Source organism: Primulina eburnea, chromosome 16 (genome assembly GCF_022965805.1).
Source record: "Primulina eburnea isolate SZY01 chromosome 16, ASM2296580v1, whole genome shotgun sequence".
NCBI classification, from domain to species: Eukaryota; Viridiplantae; Streptophyta; class Magnoliopsida; order Lamiales; family Gesneriaceae; genus Primulina; species Primulina eburnea.
In genome coordinates this window covers 6,498,381-6,516,649 of record NC_133116.1, presented here as the reverse complement: position 1 = coordinate 6,516,649, position 18,269 = coordinate 6,498,381, and the positions used below count along the sequence as shown (strand labels likewise).

General features: G+C 34.6%; 3 protein-coding genes across 5 annotated transcripts in view; all 3 read left to right on the top strand.

Annotated features, from left to right (window-relative positions):
• The window catches only part of LOC140815858 (uncharacterized), a 13,010-nt gene extending 11,341 nt beyond the window's left edge, over positions 1–1,669 (top strand). Inside the window, exon 10 of the mRNA XM_073174856.1 lies at positions 722–1,669. The gene's annotated coding sequence lies outside the window, so the exon portion shown is untranslated. The remainder of the gene's footprint in view (positions 1–721) is intronic.
• Positions 1–2,612, top strand: part of LOC140815859 (uncharacterized) — a 4,043-nt gene extending 1,431 nt beyond the window's left edge. The window contains exons 4-6 of one of the 2 annotated variants that reach the window (XM_073174857.1): positions 1,636–1,669; positions 1,742–1,877; positions 1,982–2,612. In XM_073174857.1, coding sequence (XP_073030958.1) covers positions 1,636–1,669; positions 1,742–1,877; positions 1,982–2,116 — 305 coding nt within the window. In that variant the 3' untranslated portion in view covers positions 2,117–2,612. The remainder of the gene's footprint in view (positions 1–1,635; positions 1,670–1,741; positions 1,878–1,981) is intronic. The other variant, XM_073174858.1, reaches the window with a different exon arrangement.
• The window catches only part of LOC140815860 (uncharacterized), a 20,761-nt gene extending 2,492 nt beyond the window's left edge, over positions 1–18,269 (top strand). The window contains exons 2-11 of one of the 2 annotated variants that reach the window (XM_073174859.1): positions 3,739–3,877; positions 4,143–4,279; positions 6,360–6,402; positions 6,474–6,585; positions 6,701–6,837; positions 8,286–8,717; positions 9,065–9,203; positions 9,787–9,893; positions 11,399–12,629; positions 18,227–18,269. In XM_073174859.1, the coding sequence (XP_073030960.1) occupies positions 3,739–3,877; positions 4,143–4,279; positions 6,360–6,402; positions 6,474–6,585; positions 6,701–6,835 (566 nt within the window). In that variant the 3' untranslated portion in view covers positions 6,836–6,837; positions 8,286–8,717; positions 9,065–9,203; ... (1 more) ...; positions 11,399–12,629; positions 18,227–18,269. The remainder of the gene's footprint in view (positions 1–3,738; positions 3,878–4,142; positions 4,280–6,359; positions 6,403–6,473; positions 6,586–6,700; positions 6,838–8,285; positions 8,718–9,064; positions 9,204–9,786; positions 9,894–11,398; positions 12,630–18,226) is intronic. The other variant, XM_073174860.1, reaches the window with a different exon arrangement.

Genomic DNA, 18,269 nt, shown 5'->3' with positions numbered 1-18,269 from the left:
GTGTGTTTGTGTGTGTGTGTGTGTGTGTGTATAAATATATATTTAATGTAAGTCATGCTCCTTTTGTAGTTGGCAACAATTTAGAAAATTGTCTTGAATGTATGCTTTTGCTCATGCTAATTATAAGATTGCATCTGGACCTGAAAATTTAGGATTCTTTTGCATGTATAACTTTAGGATTGCTGTTTTCTTTGTCTTGATATTTTGTGACCGTTGAATGATTTTTATTTAATAAGAACACACAGTTTTTGCTGTGATTTCACATTCTAACCGAGTCAAATTTTGACATCATTTTTGTATATATTATTGTAGCTGGTGCTTAGAGTTCTTTTGCATTGTGTGGAGTTTGTTCTAGATTGCTGTAAACTTGGCGAGACCTATCTGTTTCCAGTTTAGCCTTTCCGCGAAATGAATTTGTATTTTACGTCGTTGATGAATGTTGTTCTTTATTGCTGGGCTTTTTTCGTTTTGTTTGTGGTCATTGCATGGAAAGAGTCCCACGCCCATGTCGAGTTTGTGATTTTCCATTTTTGTCCTTTTGATATCGACTATATTACTCGTGTTGCTTCAGCTATGCATTTTTTTGTTTGGTATCTTCAGAATTTTTCCTTTTATTTCTTCCGTTTTTGCTTTTTTCACCTTTTTATTAGTCAGCATCATCCCAACCTTCTCCTAATTTACTCTCATTCTTCTTTTGCCCTATTCTCGCCTGTGTCATCAGACCTCCTTTCTCATTATACATGGCAGCATCTCCCTCCCTCCCCATCGATTTGGCTGAGCCAGGTACCCAATTCAGAGTACATTTGTTTTCTTCTTTTTGTGACCATCAATTGTCTTATGCTTGTTTCTAGATATCCGAGTTATGAATTTTTTTCGTTCTAGATTTTTGATTGTACATTTGATTTTGAAATCTAGAAAAGATACATGCGGTTAAATGGTGATCCTTACTAGAGGTTTCCTCGTTTGCGCTTATTTGGATCTAAAGCGTCGTGATTTGTGGCACTGTTATGTGCTGATGAATGATTGCGAATCGAGGTTTTGTCAAGAGTAAAAGTTTTGTGCTAACATTTAATAATCTATATTCATCAAAACTTTGGTTTCTTTTTTGGGTATAAAATATTTGTCTCTTTTCGGTTTCCATGAATTCAATTAAATAAATGATATGGAAAAGATATTGAGTTTGCTGGAAAAAACTCTAGTTTATGGGAGTGTTTAAAATAATGGCAAATGTCGGACACCTATTTTGGATTGTCTCTGCTTCTCCACTCATTTGCACGAGATAAAACAGAGAGTTAAAAAGTTTTTGCATTAGCATATTAGTCTGAATTATGATAGATGGGGTAGTTATTTTCTTTTGGTCTGGTGAGTATGCACATAACTTGAATAATTTGATATGGCCTGTTGATTTTCCTTTGGTTGCCTGCAAATTGTGTGAACATTTTTTCATTTATATGTCTGTGTTTGTCTCTCATTTTTTGGAACTGTTTTAAATGTCAGTTTTGAAGATTATTCCAGTTTCAGTTTTTGTTTTAGTACAAGACTGCAATATTATATGGAATTTATTCAAATATGCTGAATTTCCGTAATTGCTAATAAGAGTTGGTACTTAATGATGTGTTCCTATCATTCCTCCAGAAAGAAGAGAAAAGCATGGGGTATTCTTGCAGAGGTATGTATACGAAAGAAGGTATTTATTATTTTTTAGTGTTTCTAGGTACATTAATCTCCAATCAATTTGCAGAAACAAAACAAAAGGCACAGTTGGAGACGAAATTGAAGATGTTCGTAGGTCCATGGAAGGACTCTTAATAAAAAACGGACTGGAAAGTAAGGTGGACTGCGATACAATGAAGGTACCTTCTGTCCGGAATTTAAACGTGCGTGCGTAGCACGTGCGTCATGCTAGTTGATTAAAATTTTAGACGACGCACTTTATACATTGTTCTAATGTAGCTTTTTCTTTTTTTGCTACATTTTGTAGGTATCTTACATTGCAGGTTCCGAAGACTTCATGTTCCGGACAAGGAGGAGGAGGAAGGCTATGTATCATAAGAGTTTGTGCACTGGTGCTTCCAACGGCAGTCACAAGCTGAAGCGCAAGTTGATGTTCAGTTGAAAGTATGAAATTCCAATGGCAGCAATGCAGTATAATTGTTTTTTGTTTTTTATTTTCATTTTTGAATGCAATTAATACTTAAGTTTTACAACAAATAATAATGTATTATCAGAGTTTGTGTCGACAAGTAAAATACACGTGCAACACACATGTGTATAGCCTGATTTTGAAAAAATATTAAAGTGCACGTGTGTTGCACGTGAGAGTATTCTGAATCGGAAAAAGTCAAAAAACATGTTAAATTAGTTAAATGAACCCACCTATCAATATATTAAAAATTTGGAAATTTTGAATGAAAATGGAGGGTTGAATTCTATATGATACAAGGGAGTTGACTTGATTTAAGCAACAAATTAAGATTTTTTTCCTCTTTAATTTTTAAAGTCCAAATATAATCTAAAATTCATGAAATTGACATTTAATTTCTCATATTTTCCATCTTTGTTTATATGTTATTAATTCTGAAAATAACATCTCTGTTCAAAATTTTCCTTTCTTGAGTTTATCATTCTGATCTTTCCAGTATATTTTTTGATTGAATATTAAATGGATAAGTAAAAATATATATCTATATTATAATATTAACATAAAAATATAAATCTTTGAAATGAATTGTTTTGCTTTCAAAGAAATTTCTTAAATCATGAATTAGAATCTATAACAACAAATATATCTTAAAAATAATAAAGAGAAATGAATAGATATAAAAAATAATAAAATCAATTACAACAATTTAAGTTTCTATAATTGAAAAAATCACAGTAATTAAATTAAACTAAATGTATTATATAATTTTCAAATTTATAAAATTGGTTTGGTTTCATTTAGTCATTTTTAATAATTTGTTTCCATCTTTGTACAAGTTTCGTTATCATTGTAACATAAATAACTCTTATCAAGATTATATTTAAATTTATATTTTAATTGTGATTTATACATTTCTACATTTAATATGCTATAAATATCCAAAATAAAAGAGAGGGTGGTTAAGTTTTTATTGAAATTGATATATCTACTAAAGTAATTTAGATGTAGAATTTGTATGGTCTCACGGATGAATATATATGAGACGAATCGATCCGATTCATATTTATATGAAAATAATTACACCAATTGGTCATGATTTTGTATATTTACGTTGTTGTATCTTATGTTCTAGTCTTGATAAATGACAAATCCCCATAATTTAGTCTTCATAAATGGATAAACACACTATTAAGGAATTATGGCATTTGGAGTTCCAATTTCTTTCCCTAGGTTTCAGTCCTTCACGGCCATACCGATCAACTTGAAGAGTTGATGCCTTCGATGTAATTGTTGATGAGTATGTCCATTATAATCAGCTTGGAAGAGATTATATACTACGTCATGATAGTGGAGTCTCTCCCACGATCAATGCTAGGTCCATGAGTGCTGAAAGGGTAATTTCCATTAATGATTATGTGTCAAATTATTTTCAATGCAAGTATGTAATATCTCTGCGAGCTTGTTTAAGAAACCTGCTCCTCTGCCTCCATTGATGGAAATTGTAGGCTTATGTTTTTAGTTTCATTTAACTGAATCGTCTATCTTTATACTCATGTCCTACTGCCGTTTCCAAACGAAATATCCAATTTTGTCAGCAAGTCATAGAACAGAGATAGGAGCTGAAGTGTTGAATGACCTCTCGGTGTCTATAAGTTCAGGAAGTGAGGATCACTTATTCAAGCACATAATCAAAACCCAATATGAAGAAATCTTGTTACAATGTGAGGATTATTGGTAAGATTCCTCCCACGAGTTTTGCTGAAGTGATTTCGCCCTTGTTGAATTCTCTACATCTACCTTTCCTACATCTCTACTGTTTTTATTTCTTGTTTGTGATTTATGTAGTATCAGTTTCTAGTGTAAGCCCATTTCTAATAGCAATTAATGGTTATTTAGAGCTTTTTTCATATGTTATATCTTATTTATCAGAATATTAAATGAGTTTCTAACGTATTTCACGCTCTAAAATGTGCAATTTGCAATCTGATTCTGATACCAGGTTTGAACTTGACAAGTTGTTGGAATCCATAAATGCAACAATAAAGAGTGTTGAGGAACTCTCACCCAGTATTAATGCTGCTACAACTATGACAGACAACTCATTTTGCATAAAAGATCATATGACAGGTGACATAAGTAAATGATACCTGATGAATCCTCTTATTTATGCAATGCAACTAGTTAAAAATCGTGCCTTCTCTCTTTTTTCCCTTGTAAATGTAGCTCTTAATCTGTGGTGCATTGAGCGTTTATATGGTGACCATGGGCTAGATGTAATGGATGTGTTGCAAAAGAATGCTCCTCTTGCCTTGCCGGCTATTTTGATTCGGTTGAAGCAGAAACATGAAGAATGGGGAAGGTTTCGATCTAACTTCAATAAAGTTTGGAATGAATTTTATGCTAAAGACTACCACAAATCACTCGACGTCTCGACCATCAGAGCATCTATTTTAAGCATCAGGATACCAAAAAATTAATTGCTGAAGATAATCTAGGTTAACTATATGTGGAAGTACAAGGGCTTCGTTTCCTGTCATTCTTGAAGCTTTATTGAACAACCATCTAAAGACTACTACATTGTATATTGGAAAAGTACTAAAATGGTTATGCATGTTCTCTAATACATTCATACTAGAGAATCTTGTGTCAAGATTATATAAGTGTGTGTTTGTGTGTGTGTATATATATATATATATATATATATATATATATATATTTTAATAAGTCATGCGCTTTTTGTAGTGGGCAACAATTTAGGAAATTGTCTTGAATGTATGCTTTTGCACATGCTAATTATAGGATTGCATCTGGGCATGAAAATTTAGGATTCTTTCGCATGTAATAACTTTAGGATTGCTGTTTTCTTCGCCTTGATATTTTGACTGTTGAATGATAACTATTTAATAAGAACACGCAGTTTTTGCTATGATTACAAGTTCTAACCAAGTTGTTTTGACATCTTTTTTGTATATATTATTGTAGCTGGTGCTTAGAGTTCTTTTTGCATTGTCTGAAGTTTGTTCTAGAGTGCTGTAAACTTGGCGAGACCTAACGTCGTTTTGGTTGTGGTCATTGCATGGAAAGAGTCCAAGGTCCATGTCGAGTTTGTGGTTTTCCATTTTTGTCCTTTTGATATCGATTATATTACTCGTGTTGCTTCAGCTATGCATTTTTTTGTGTGGTATCTTCAGAATTTGTCCTTTTATTTCTTCCGTTTTTTGCTTTTTTCACCTTTTTCTTAGTCAGCATCATCCCAACCTTCTCCTAATTTGCTCTCATTCTTCCTTTGCCCTATTCTCGCCTGTGTCATCAGTCCTTTCTCATTATACATGGCAGCATCTCCCTCCCTCCCCTTCGATTTGGCTGAGCCAGGTACCCAATTCAGAGTACATTTGTTTTCTTCCTTTTGTGACCATCAATTGTCTTATGCTTGTTTCTAGATCTGATTGTCATCCGAGTTATGAATTTTTCTCGTTCTAGAATTTTGATTGTAAATCTGTTTTTGAAATCTAGTAAAGATACATGCGGTTGAATGTGATCCTGAATAGAGGTTTCCTCGTTTGCGTTTATTTGGATCTAAAGCGTCACGATTTGTGGCATTGTTATGTGCCGATGAAAGATCGTGAATCGAGGTTTTGTCAAGAATAAAAGTTTCGTGCTAATATTTAATAATATATATTCATCAAAACTTTGGTTTCTTTTTTGGGTATAAAAAATTTGTCCCATTTGGTTTCCATGTATTGAATTAAATAATTGATATGGAAAATATCTTGAGTTTGCTGGAAAAAAAGCCTAGTTTAAGGGAGTTTTTAAAATAATGAAAAATGTGGGACACCTATGTTGGATTGTCTCTTGCTTCTCCATTCATTTCCACAAGATAAAACAGAGAGCTAAAAAGTTTTTGCATTAGCATATTAGTCTGAATTATGATAGATGGGGTAGTTATTTTCTTTTGGTATGGTGAGCATGCACATAACTTGAATCATTTGAGATGGCCTGTTGATTTTCCTTTGGTTGCCTGCAAATTGCGTGAGCATTTTTTGTCTCTCATTTTCACTTGTTTATTTGGAACTGTTTTAAATTTCAATTTTGAAGATTATTCCGGTTTCAGTTTTTGTTTAATACAAGAGTACAATATTATATGGAATTTTTTAAAATTTGTTGAATTTCTGCAATTACTAATAAGAGTCGGTACTTAATGATGTGTTCCTATCAGTTCCTCCAGAAAAAAGAGAAAAACCAGGGGTATTCTTGCAGAGGTATGGATACGAAAGAAGGTGTTTATTATTTTTAGTGTTTCTAGGTCCATTAATCTCCAATCAATTTGCAGAAACAAAACAAAAGGCACGGTCGGAGACGAAATTGAAGATGTTCTCAGGTCCATGGAAGGAGTCTTAACAAACAACGATCTGGAAAGTAAGGTGGACTCCGACACAATGAAGGTACCTTCTATCCAGAATTCAAATGTGCGTGCGTGGCACGTGCATCTTGGTAGTTGACTAAAATTTTAGACAAGACACTTTATACACTGTTTTAATGTTGCTATATTTTTGGTAGGTATCTTACGTCGCAGGTTCCGAAGACTTCATGTTTCGGACAAGGAGGAGGAGGAAGGCTCTGTATCATAAGAGTTTGTGCAGTGGTGCTTCCAACGGCAGTCACAAGCTGAAGCGCAAACTGATGTTCAGTTGAAAGTATGTTATTCCAATGGAAGCAATACAGTATAGTTATTTTTGTTTTTTAATTTCATTTGAATGCAATTAATACTTCAGTTTTACAACAATAATAATGTATTATCAAAATTCTTGTAGTTTGTGTCGACTAGTAAAATACACGTGCAACACACATGGGAATAGCCTGAATTAGAAAAAAATATTAAAGTGCATGTGTGTTGCACGTGAGAGTAGTTTGAATTGGAAAGAACATGTCAAATTAGTTAAAAGAATCCACCTATCAATATATTGAAAATTTGGAAATTTTGAGTGAAAATGGATGGTTGAATTCTATATGATACAAGGGAGTTGACTTGATTTAAGCAACAAATTAAAACTCCTTTTTTCTCCTTAATTTTTAAAGTCCAATTATAATATAAAATTCATGAAATTAACATTTAGTTTCCCATATTTGCCATATTTATATGTTAATGCCTATACATTATTGAATCTGAAAATAATATATATGTTCATGATTTTCCTTTCTTGAGTTTATCACTCTAATCTTTCTAGTATATTTTTTGACTGATTATTAAATGGAGAAGTAAAAAATATATATCTATATTGTAATATTAACATAATAATATAAATCTTTGAAATGAATCGTTTTGCTTAAAAAGAAATTCTTAAATCATCCATTATAATCTATATCAACAATATTATATCTTAAAAATAGTAAAGAGAAATAAATAGATATAAAAAATAATAAAATCAATTACAACGATTTGAAGTCTCTTTAATTGAAAAAATCATAGTAATTAAATTAAATTGTAACTAAATGTATTATATAATTTTCAAATTTATAAAATCGGTTTGGTTTCATTTAGTCGTTCGATCAATTTTCTAGTCAACCATGAAAACATACTTTCAAATATAATTTTAAAATATTTATCTCGTATGCAGTATCACTCATTATAATGTTTTTTAGACTACAAATTAATTTTTAAAATAAAAATATAACTTTTATAAATAAATACTTGATAAATTTTTTTACACTTGATTATAGTTTTGCATTTTTTCTGCACCTTTGTAAAAGTTTCTTTATCATCGTAACATAAATAACTCATATCAAGATTATATTTAAATTTATATTTTAATTAAGTTTGATACATTTATGCATTTAATATTCTATGAATATAAAAAATTGAAGAATGGGTAGTTAAGTTTTTATTGCGATTGATATATCAACGAAAGCAGTCAGATGAAGATTTTGTCTCATGTTAGACGGTCTTACGATTTATATATTTGAGACGAGTCGACCTGGTTCATACTTACCATGATAATAAGTACATCAATTGGTCATGGTTTTATATATACACATTGCAGTTCTAGTCTTGATAAATGACAAATCCCCATACTTTAGTCTTCATAAATGGATAAACACACTATTCAGGAATGATGGCATTTGGAGTTTCCATTTTTTTCCCTAGGTTTCAGTCCTTCACGGCCATACTATCTACTCGAAGAGTTTATGCTTTTGCTACCCGATGCAATGGTTGCTGAGTAAGTCCATTATAATCAGCTTGGAAGAGATTATATACTACATCGTGATAGTGGAGTCTCTCCCACGATCAATGCTAGGTCCATGAGTTATGAAAGGGTAATTTTCAATAATGATTATGTGTCAACTACAATGAAAGTATGTAATATCTCTGCGAGCTTGTTCAAGAAACCTACTCCTCTGCCTCCATTGATGAACAAAACATCCATCATCCGGATTCAGATCAGTGGGATTGTGTTGAAAAAGAAAATGAGAAACGACTAATATTGTGACATGAATGATTGGGAACATGATGGTCATATGGACTGCACAAGAAAATCTACTCGCATAAATCATTATGTGACTGACCAGGTTTATCGAGGTAGAATAATTGCTTTAGCATTAATGTGCACGATGAACCTAGTTTGATGATTTATTTTCCTTAGATAATTGCATATCCAGTATGAATAGATTAATTGATTATCTTCTTTTTGGAATATATTGAATTTATTGAAAGTTGAAACCATCACAATTTTGCTTGAGCTCATGTTTGGAAAAGTCATTGTGTGAACCATTGAATTTATTAGTCTTATTAAAACTTCATATACCCATAATGAACACTATTAAAAATCACAAACAAGAATTTATGTTTTTATTTTCTAGGTGTCCTATAAAATTTAATCAAGGTCATTTGGATATATCTTTATGTTCTCATCAACTTTGGCTCAGGTGGGCAGGATCTAATGTCATCTTTCAGTGAAAAAAGTGAAGGAAAAATTATAGTATCCCCGAGGCTGATGAAAAGCTTTCAGATTGCCTTTGTTCCTACATAATGAAATGTTTTACAAATTCTGAGTTCCATATGCTGGTGAAGATTCCCCCATCACCCCGATTCTTTTTATTTAATTTACATTTGTTCTCCAGTTATGAGTAAACTATGATTCTGTAGTATGCATTTCACTCTTACATTTCGAATCTTTGAAGCTTTGATCAGCACATAGCCACATACTGTTTCCAAATTATTGCACTTTACAAATCAATATGGTGCTTCTAATTAAGTATCCTGCTTTTGTATTAAATTTGTCTTGAATCTAAAGATCAAAAGTCATTCCCTTGAACCCTATGAGAGGATGGTTATTTTTCTCATCTGAAAACATATAAATGCTCGGATGTACCTTGAGATTGCATGTTGAAGGTGAAGAGTACAAACTTACCACTAATTTAATGCACAATTAACTAGATAACAAGCCAAAGTCTGCAGTAGAATACTCATACATCAGTTTAATATAAATCTTCAGTAGCTGATAAATGATTACGTGTTTGGTAAATCTAAGATTCAATTTCCCCCAAAAAGATTCAAATTGTTTATGTCTGTTAAAATTTTAGTTTTGTTTTTTCAATGATGCCTTTGTCAGGGTCACCAAATTAAATGGATATTTTTATTGTGTCAGTTGGCTAGTTTACTTGGAAACCATGCAGACGTTATGAAAGAATGCAAAGGTTTTCTGTATTACTTTGAGAAAACTGGTAACTGTGGCTATGATTGCTTCGTTAACTAGTATCCTTTCTTTTTTTTTGATAAGAAACTATTTATTAATACCAAATATTAAACGTTTACATAGCGTAGTGGATAAGCTATCCACGCTCAACGCCACGAAATGTAACTATGGTCTAGTCAAGAACAAATAAAACACCAATCCCTAACAAGATCCGTTAATAATAGATGCTGAAACGCGGGTATGGTCAATGTCCATCTCGCCACTCTGAGTCGAATTGTCTCCCACAAGCTATCTGAAGACTCTTCTAAGAGGTTGAAAATTCTGTTATTCCGCTCCAGCCAAACCGACCAAAATACGCAATGGACAATAATGCTCCAAAACGGCCGAGGTCCTTTCCTTGTAGGTAACCGTGATCCATAACGAACATATCTCTTGAATGTATTGGAAAAGTCCATTGAAATCCCAAATGTTCCATTACCTTGATCCAAATTCTTCTTGTGAAAGAGCAGTGGATCAATAGGTGATCTTGATTCTCTTCATCACTTTTACACAAGGCGCACCACTGAGGACATAAAGCGTTAGTCGGATTCCGTTTCTGCAATTTGTCACTTGTTTGTAGTTTTTCCAACGCAACTATCCAGGAGAACACTTTTACCTTTTGAGGGATAGGTACTTTCCAAATTTTTGCAATGAAGGGGAAAGGTGTACTAGGAAGATGATTAAAAAAAGAAGAATAGAGAGAATAAACGGAAAAAATACCCGAAGAGTCCCCTAACCAAACCCTGATGTCCCTAACCCCAACACTCAAAGAGACTGAATGAAGAATCCCAGAAAGAGAAGTGAATTCTCCCAACTCGATATCGTTCAACCCTCTCCTGAAACGCACATCCCACTGAATAACGTTATTACCCAGACTAGCAGAAACCGAGTAAAAATGGTCGATTGATTTATTAGTAGACACAGATAAAAGAAAAAGACGCGGAAAACAATCTTTAAGAGCACACAAACCCACCCATCTATCCTCCCAAAACCGAAAAAGATTCCCACCCTTAAGGACCGAGCCAATCAAATGCTGACAAAGCGGATGTGTCCGAGAGATGTACTTCCACGGGCTTCTAAACGTTGAGTTTCTTGTGACTCTCAAATCCCAACCATTTTCCTGAAAGCCGTAAATACTTCCCACCACTCTTTTCCACAAAGGACTATCCTCGACCGTGCATCTCCACCACCATTTCCCGAGTAATGCCTTATTCCTTAACCGAATGTTACCTAAGCCTAAACCTCCATGTATTTTGTTCACATTAATTAATTTATATTCTTTCTGGATATGGCTCAACTGTTAAGTTGTTTTTCAGCATGAGACTTGTAATTTTTTCTTGAAAGTGTGGATGTGTTTTTCATCCTTCCAGTTATATTTCTATTATAATTCTTAATATGGTGATAAATGTTCTGAATGGTATCAAAACTCATAGAAGTAATCACTAGTTCACAATGGTGTGATACATTTAAGCAGCCTTAAGTGTGATGAATAATGTAGTTTTTTAATCAATTTAGCACTTCTCAGGATGCTTGGAGAAAGACAAAATTATTGCTAGATTTTTTAAGGTAGAAAAACAAGATGCAAATGATCTTGTGTGGGATGGCACACATGAAGTTCATGAGTGTGATGACAGAGAAAGTGATCGATGTGGCAGAGCTCTCGCCTTTATCCCTAGAGATGTTTGTGGACAGAGGATGTCTTTATGTGCAAGCAAAGAGAAATTATATTTAAAGTAGTTTATAAACTTGATCTATCCAAATGTGAGATCTCCACTCCAAGTTATCTACGTCTTCCAAAAATGTATGCTTATGTTTTTAGTTTTCATTTAACTGAATCCTCTATCTTTATACTCATGTCCTACTGCCGTTTAGAAATGAAGTATCCAAATTTTTCGGCAAGTCATAGAACGTAGATAGGAGATGAAGTGATGAACGACTGCTGGGTGTCTGTAACTTCATGAAGTGAGGATCACATATTCAAACACATGCTCAAAAACCAACATGAAGAAAGCTTGTTACTATGTGAGGATTATCGGTAAGATTCCTCCCACGAGTTCTATTGAAGTGATTTCGCTGTAGTTGAATTCTCTAACATCTACCTTTCCCATCTCTCTAATGTTTTTATTTCTTCTTTGTGATTTCTGAAGAATTAAATTCTAGTGTAATCCCATTTCTAATAGCTATTAATGGCGATTTAGAGCATTTTCATCTGTTATGTTTTCTTTATTCTGGTACTAATTAGGTTCTAGCATATTTCATGCTCTAAAATTGTAAATTTGCTATCTGATTATGATGTCAGGCTTAAACTTGACACGTTGTTGGAATCTGTAAATCCAACAAAAGAGTGTTGAGGAACTCTCGCCCTGTATTAATTCTGCTACAACTATGGCAGGCAACTCACATTCCACAGAAATCATTGGACATGTAACATAAGTAAATGATTCCTGAGGACTCCTCTTATTTATACAACGAAACAAGTTAAAAAAATCCATGTCTTCTCTTTTTCCCCCCCTATAAATTTAGCTCTTAACCTATGGTGCATTGAACGTTTATATGGTGACCATGGGCTATATTTAATGGATGTGCTGAATAAGAATGGACCTCTTGTCTTGCCGGTTATATTGATTTGGTTGAGGCAGAAACGAGAAGAATCACTAAAGTTTGGGCTGAAGTTTATGCTAAAAACTACCATAAATCACTCTGCCATCAGAGCTTCTATTTAAAGCATCATGATACAAAAAATTTAATTGCTGAAGGTAATTTAGGTTAACTGTACATGGAAGTACAAGGCTTCGTTTCCTTCCATTCTTGAAGTTTTATCGAACGGACCCTCATAAGACTGCTACATTGTCTACTGGAAAGTTTATATATATATATATATATATATAACTCTGTGTCAAGTACATATATATATATATAGGATTGCATCCGAGCCTGATAATTTAGGATTGCATCATAATATATTGTCTTCAGTGTATGTTTTTGCACTTGCTAATTATAGGATTGCATCCGAGCCTGATAATTTAGGATGCTTTGCATGTAATAATTTAAGGATTGATGTTTTTTTCCTTGATATTTTGAAACCGTTGAATGATTTCTATTTATTAAGAACGCGCAGTTTTTGCTGTAATTTCACGTTCTAACCAAGTTCTTTGACATCTTTTTTTTGTATATATTGTTGTTATGTTGTAGCTGGTACTTGGAGTTCTTTTTGCATTTTGTGGAGTTTGTTCTCGAGTGTGCTGTAAACTTGGCGAAACCTACCTGTTTCCAGTTTAGCCTTTCGCGAAATGACGTATTTTACGTCGTTGATGAACGTTGTTCTTTATTGCTGGGCTTTTTCATTTTGGTTGTGGTCATTGCATGTAAAGAGTCCAACGCCCATGTCGAGTTTGTGATTTTCCATTTTTGTCCTTTTGATATCGATTATATTACTCGTGTTGCTTCATTTATGCATTTTTTTGTTTGGTATCTTCAGAATTTGTCCTTTTATTTCTTCTGTTTTTGCTTTTTTCACCTTTTTCTTAGTCAACATCATCCCAACCTTCTCCTAATTTGCTCTCATTCTTCTTTTGCCCTATTCTCGCCTGTGTCGTCAGAACTCTTTTCTCATTATACATGGTGTAGTTTGAGAGAAAAGAGAAAGGTAAATACTTCACTTGTATTATTCCCTCTTCAAATAATGGTTAGATACAATGAATTTATAGACTCCTAAGTTAACTAAAAAACTAAAACAAAGGGATAACTAGATACAGATAATATTAATCCTAACTAATCAAATATAAAAGATAATGAACAAGATCTTATCAATCTAGATAAGCTGATTTGATGATAATCCTATCAATCTTGATAGAGATAATCCAATATTCTACACTCCCCCTCAAGCTGGGTCGTATAGGTTCATCATTCCTAGCTTGAAACACAAATCTTGAAAACTTGGTCTATGGAGTGCTTTTGTTAGAATATCTGCCACTTGTAATTGAGTAGGGATATAATTCAACACCACTATCTTGTTTTCAATCTTTTCACTGATAAAATGTCGATCTACTTCAATGTGCTTGGTTCGATCATGATGGACTGGATTCTTGGATATGCTGATGGCTGCTTTATTGTCACACATAAGCTCCACGGGATGATTTTCTTTTATCTTTAGTTCATACAGTAGTCTCTTGAGCCACATTCCTTCACAGATCCCATGTGCTAGCGATCGGAATTCAGCTTCTGCACTACTCCGAGCAACTACTGTTTGTTTCTTACTTCGCCATGTCACCAAGTTCCCCCATACATATGAACAATATCCAGACGTGGATCGTCTATCTGTGAGTGATCCTGCCCAATCGGCATCGCTATAGACTTTGATTGTTCTGTTGGAGGTTTTTCTAAATAGTAGTCCTTGTCCAGGAGTCCCCTTTAGGTATCTTAGTACTCGGTAGGCTGCATTCATTTGTTCTTCCCTCGGGTCATTCATGAACTGGCTAATGACACTCACAGCAAAACAGATATCTGGTCGTGTGTGTGATAGGTATATTAGTTTCCCAACTAGCCTTTGATATCTTCCCTTGTCCACTGGGGAACTATCTTTTTCATTTCCTATTTTTATGTTTGGATCCATGGGTGTATCAACCGGTTTGCAACCTATCATGCCAGTTTCTTTCAGAAGGTCAAGAGCATATTTTCTTTGAGAGATTGAGATACCTGTGGATGATCTTGCTACTTCCATTCCAAGAAAGTATCTAAGTTGCCCGAGATCTTTCATTTCAAATTCTTTCGAAAGATGTAGTTTCACGCGGGTCATTTCTTCTTCGTGATTCCCTGTGAGGACAATGTCGTCTACATATACAATGAGTATTGTAATCTTGCCTCCCTCCAAATGTTTAACAAATAGCGTGTGGTCAGCTTGACATTGAGTGTAGCCATCCCCCTTTACAACATTGGTAAACCGGAAAAACCATGCCCTAGGTGATTGTTTGAGGCCATACAATGACTTCTGTAATTTGCATACCTTATTCTTTGTAGCCGCTGATGCAAACCCAGGAGGTAAGTCCATGTATACTTCTTCTTCGAGATCTCCATTAAGAAATGCATTTTTCACATCAAGTTGGTATAATGGCCAATCCATGTTGATAGCAAGTGATAATAGAACTCTGATGGTATTGAGTCTTGCTACAGGAGCGAATGTTTCTTGATAGTCAATACCATATGATTGTGTATATCCTTTGGCTACCAGACGTGCTTTGAACCGATCTATGCTTCCATCAGACAGGTGTTTGACAGTGAATATCCATTTACAACCAACTGTTTTCTTTCCAAATGGAAGATCAACAATATGCCATGTTTTGTTCTTTTCAAGTGCCTTGATCTCATCTAAAACTGCAACTTTCCATTTAGGTTCCTTGAGGGCTTCATCAATAGTTGATGGAATCTGTACCTGATCTAGGTGTGATAGGAATGCACGATAATTAGGAGAAAAACGTTCAAGAGAGACAAACTTCCCAATGGGGTGTTGTGTGCATGTTCTAACTCCTTTTCTTAAAGCAATCGGTCTGTCATCCAATTCATTTTCCAATGTATGAATATCATGCTCAAGGTTACCTGAATTTGGTGTCGTGGAAGACTCATGAGCAGGCTGAATTTGTGTTGGATCTTGACTCTTTTGATGGTCTTGTTTCCGTCGAGAGTACACCTGAATCGGTTGTATGGGATTTTGGGCAGGATTTTGGGCATTATAGATAGGAGGGTTGCTACTCACAGGAGAAGGTGTTTCTGTTTCAGTGTGGAGTATGTTTGGTTCAAGGTATTCTGTGATGGGATCCCAATTCTGCACTTCTGTATTTGACATCTCCCCCGGAAGTGTAGAATTAGGATAGAAAGGGTCATTTTCGAAGAAGGTGACATCCATGGAAGTGTACAGCTTCTTTGAGGTAGGACAGTAACATTTGTAACCTTTTTGGTTTGGGGAATACCCAAGGAAAATACATTTGACAGCACGCGGGTCGAGTTTGTTGCGGTTGTGAGAGTGAATGTGGACAAAAGCAGAGCACCCGAACACTTTGAGAGGAATATCATGAACTAGGTGTGAGTTGGGGAAACATTTAAGGAACGTTTGGATAGGTGTGTGGAATTTGAGGACCCGTGAGGGCATTCGATTGATGAGGTAGGCTGCTGTGAGAATGGCATCTCCCCAATAGCATTTAGGAACATTTTTCGTGAACAACAAGGATCGTGTAACTTCTAAGAGATGACGGTTTTTCCTTTCGGACACGCCATTCTGTTGAGGAGTGTCAACACATGAGCTTTGGTGAATAATGCCATGAGAGAGCAGGTATTCACCCAGAACAGTGTTGAAGTAATCAAGAGCTCTATCTGTACGTAAAATCTGAATTTTGGTAGAGAATTGAGTTTGAACCATGGTGTGGAATTGTTTGAATATGTTGGATGTTTCAGATTTGTCTTTCATTAGAAAAACCCATGACAGACGTGTGTGGTCATCGACAAACAATAAGAACAAGCGTGTACCCCTAATGTTTGTCACACTGGAGGGACCCCAAATATCACTATGAATGAGTGAAAACGGTTTTGATGGTTTGTAGCTTTGTGGTGTGAAGGTGGACCGTGTATGCTTGGACAATTGACAAATATCACATTGGAAAGAATTAGAATTCTTATTATTGAACAAGGATGGAAATACTTTGCCTAGGTACAAAATGTTCGGGTGTCCTAGACGATAGTGCCATAACAAGATCTCATTGTCTTTATTGAAAGTAGAAACAGAACATAAAGGAATAAGGGGTGGCGGATTGGTGGTGTACTTATTCAATCTTCTCTTGGAACCATCCATCTTTAGGAGATACAATCCACCACAAAGGTCAGCACTGCCAATCATCTTCCCCGATGCCAAATCCTCGATGTACCACATTACCATGTTAAGATTGGAAATTGGACCTAACTCAACCCATGTTAAGATTGGAAATTGGACCTAACTCAACCCCAAAAGCTAGCTCAAGGGGGGAGGATTGTCCAAGCCAATATATGCCACTCAAAGGTTATTTATCTAACCGATGTGGGACATTTAACACACCCCTCTCACGCCCAGGAATGAACATCTGGAGCGTGGAGTTTACAAATGACCCAATTGTGGGCAGAATGGGTGGCCTAATTGTAGGCAGTCCAACACATAACGGTGAAACCCGGGCTCTGATACCATGTAGTTTGAGAGAAAAGAGAAAGGTAAATACTTCACTTGTATTATTCCCTCTTCAAATAATGGTTAGATACAATGAATTTATAGACTCCTAAGTTAACTAAAAAACTAAAACAAAGGGATAACTAGATACAGATAATATTAATCCTAACTAATCAAATATAAAAGATAATGAACAAGATCTTATCAATCTAGATAAGCTGATTTGATGATAATCCTATCAATCTTGATAGAGATAATCCAATATTCTACACATGGCATCATCTTCCTCCCTCCCCGCCGATTTGGCTGAGCCAGGTACCCAATTCAGAGTACATTTGTTTTCTTCCTTTTGTGACCATCAGTTGTTTTATGCTTGTTTCTAGATCCGATTGTCATCCGAGTTATGAATTTTTTTTGTTTTAGAATTTTGATTGTAAATCTGTTTTTGAAATCTAGTAAAGATACATGCGATTGAATGGCGATCCTGAATAGAGGTTTCCTCGTTTGCGTTTATTTGGATCTAAAGGGTCGCGATTTGTGGCATTGTTATGTGCCGATGAATGATTGTGAATCGAGGTTTTGTCAAGAATAAAAGTTTCGTGCTAACATTATATATTCATCAAAACTTTGGTTTCTTTTTTTGGTATAAAAAATGTCCCCTTTGGTTTCCATGTATTGAGTTAAATAATTGATATGGAAAATATCTTGAGTTTGCTGGAAAAAAAAGCCTAGTTTACGGGAGTGTTTAAAATAATGAAAAATGTGGGACACCTATGTTGGATTGTCTCTTGCTTCTCCACTCATTTCCACAAGATAAAACAGAGAGCTAAAAAGTTTTTGCATTAGCATATTAGTCTGAATTATGATAGATGGGGTAGTTATTTTCTTTTGGTATGGTGAGCATGCACATAACTTGAATCATTTGAGATGGCCTGTTGATTTTCCTTTGGTTGCCTGCAAATTGCGTGAACATTTTTTCATTTATGTGTCTGTGTTTGTCTCTCATTTTCACTTGTTTATTTGGAAGTGTTTAAATGTCAGTTTTGAAGATTATTCCGGTTTCAGTTTTTTTTTTAAGTACAAGACTACAATATTATATGGAAATATTTAAATTTGTTGAATTTCTGCAATTCTAATAAGAGTTGGTACTTAATGATGCGTTCCTATCAGTTCCTCGAGAAAGAAGAGAAAAACCAGGTGTATTCTTGCAGAG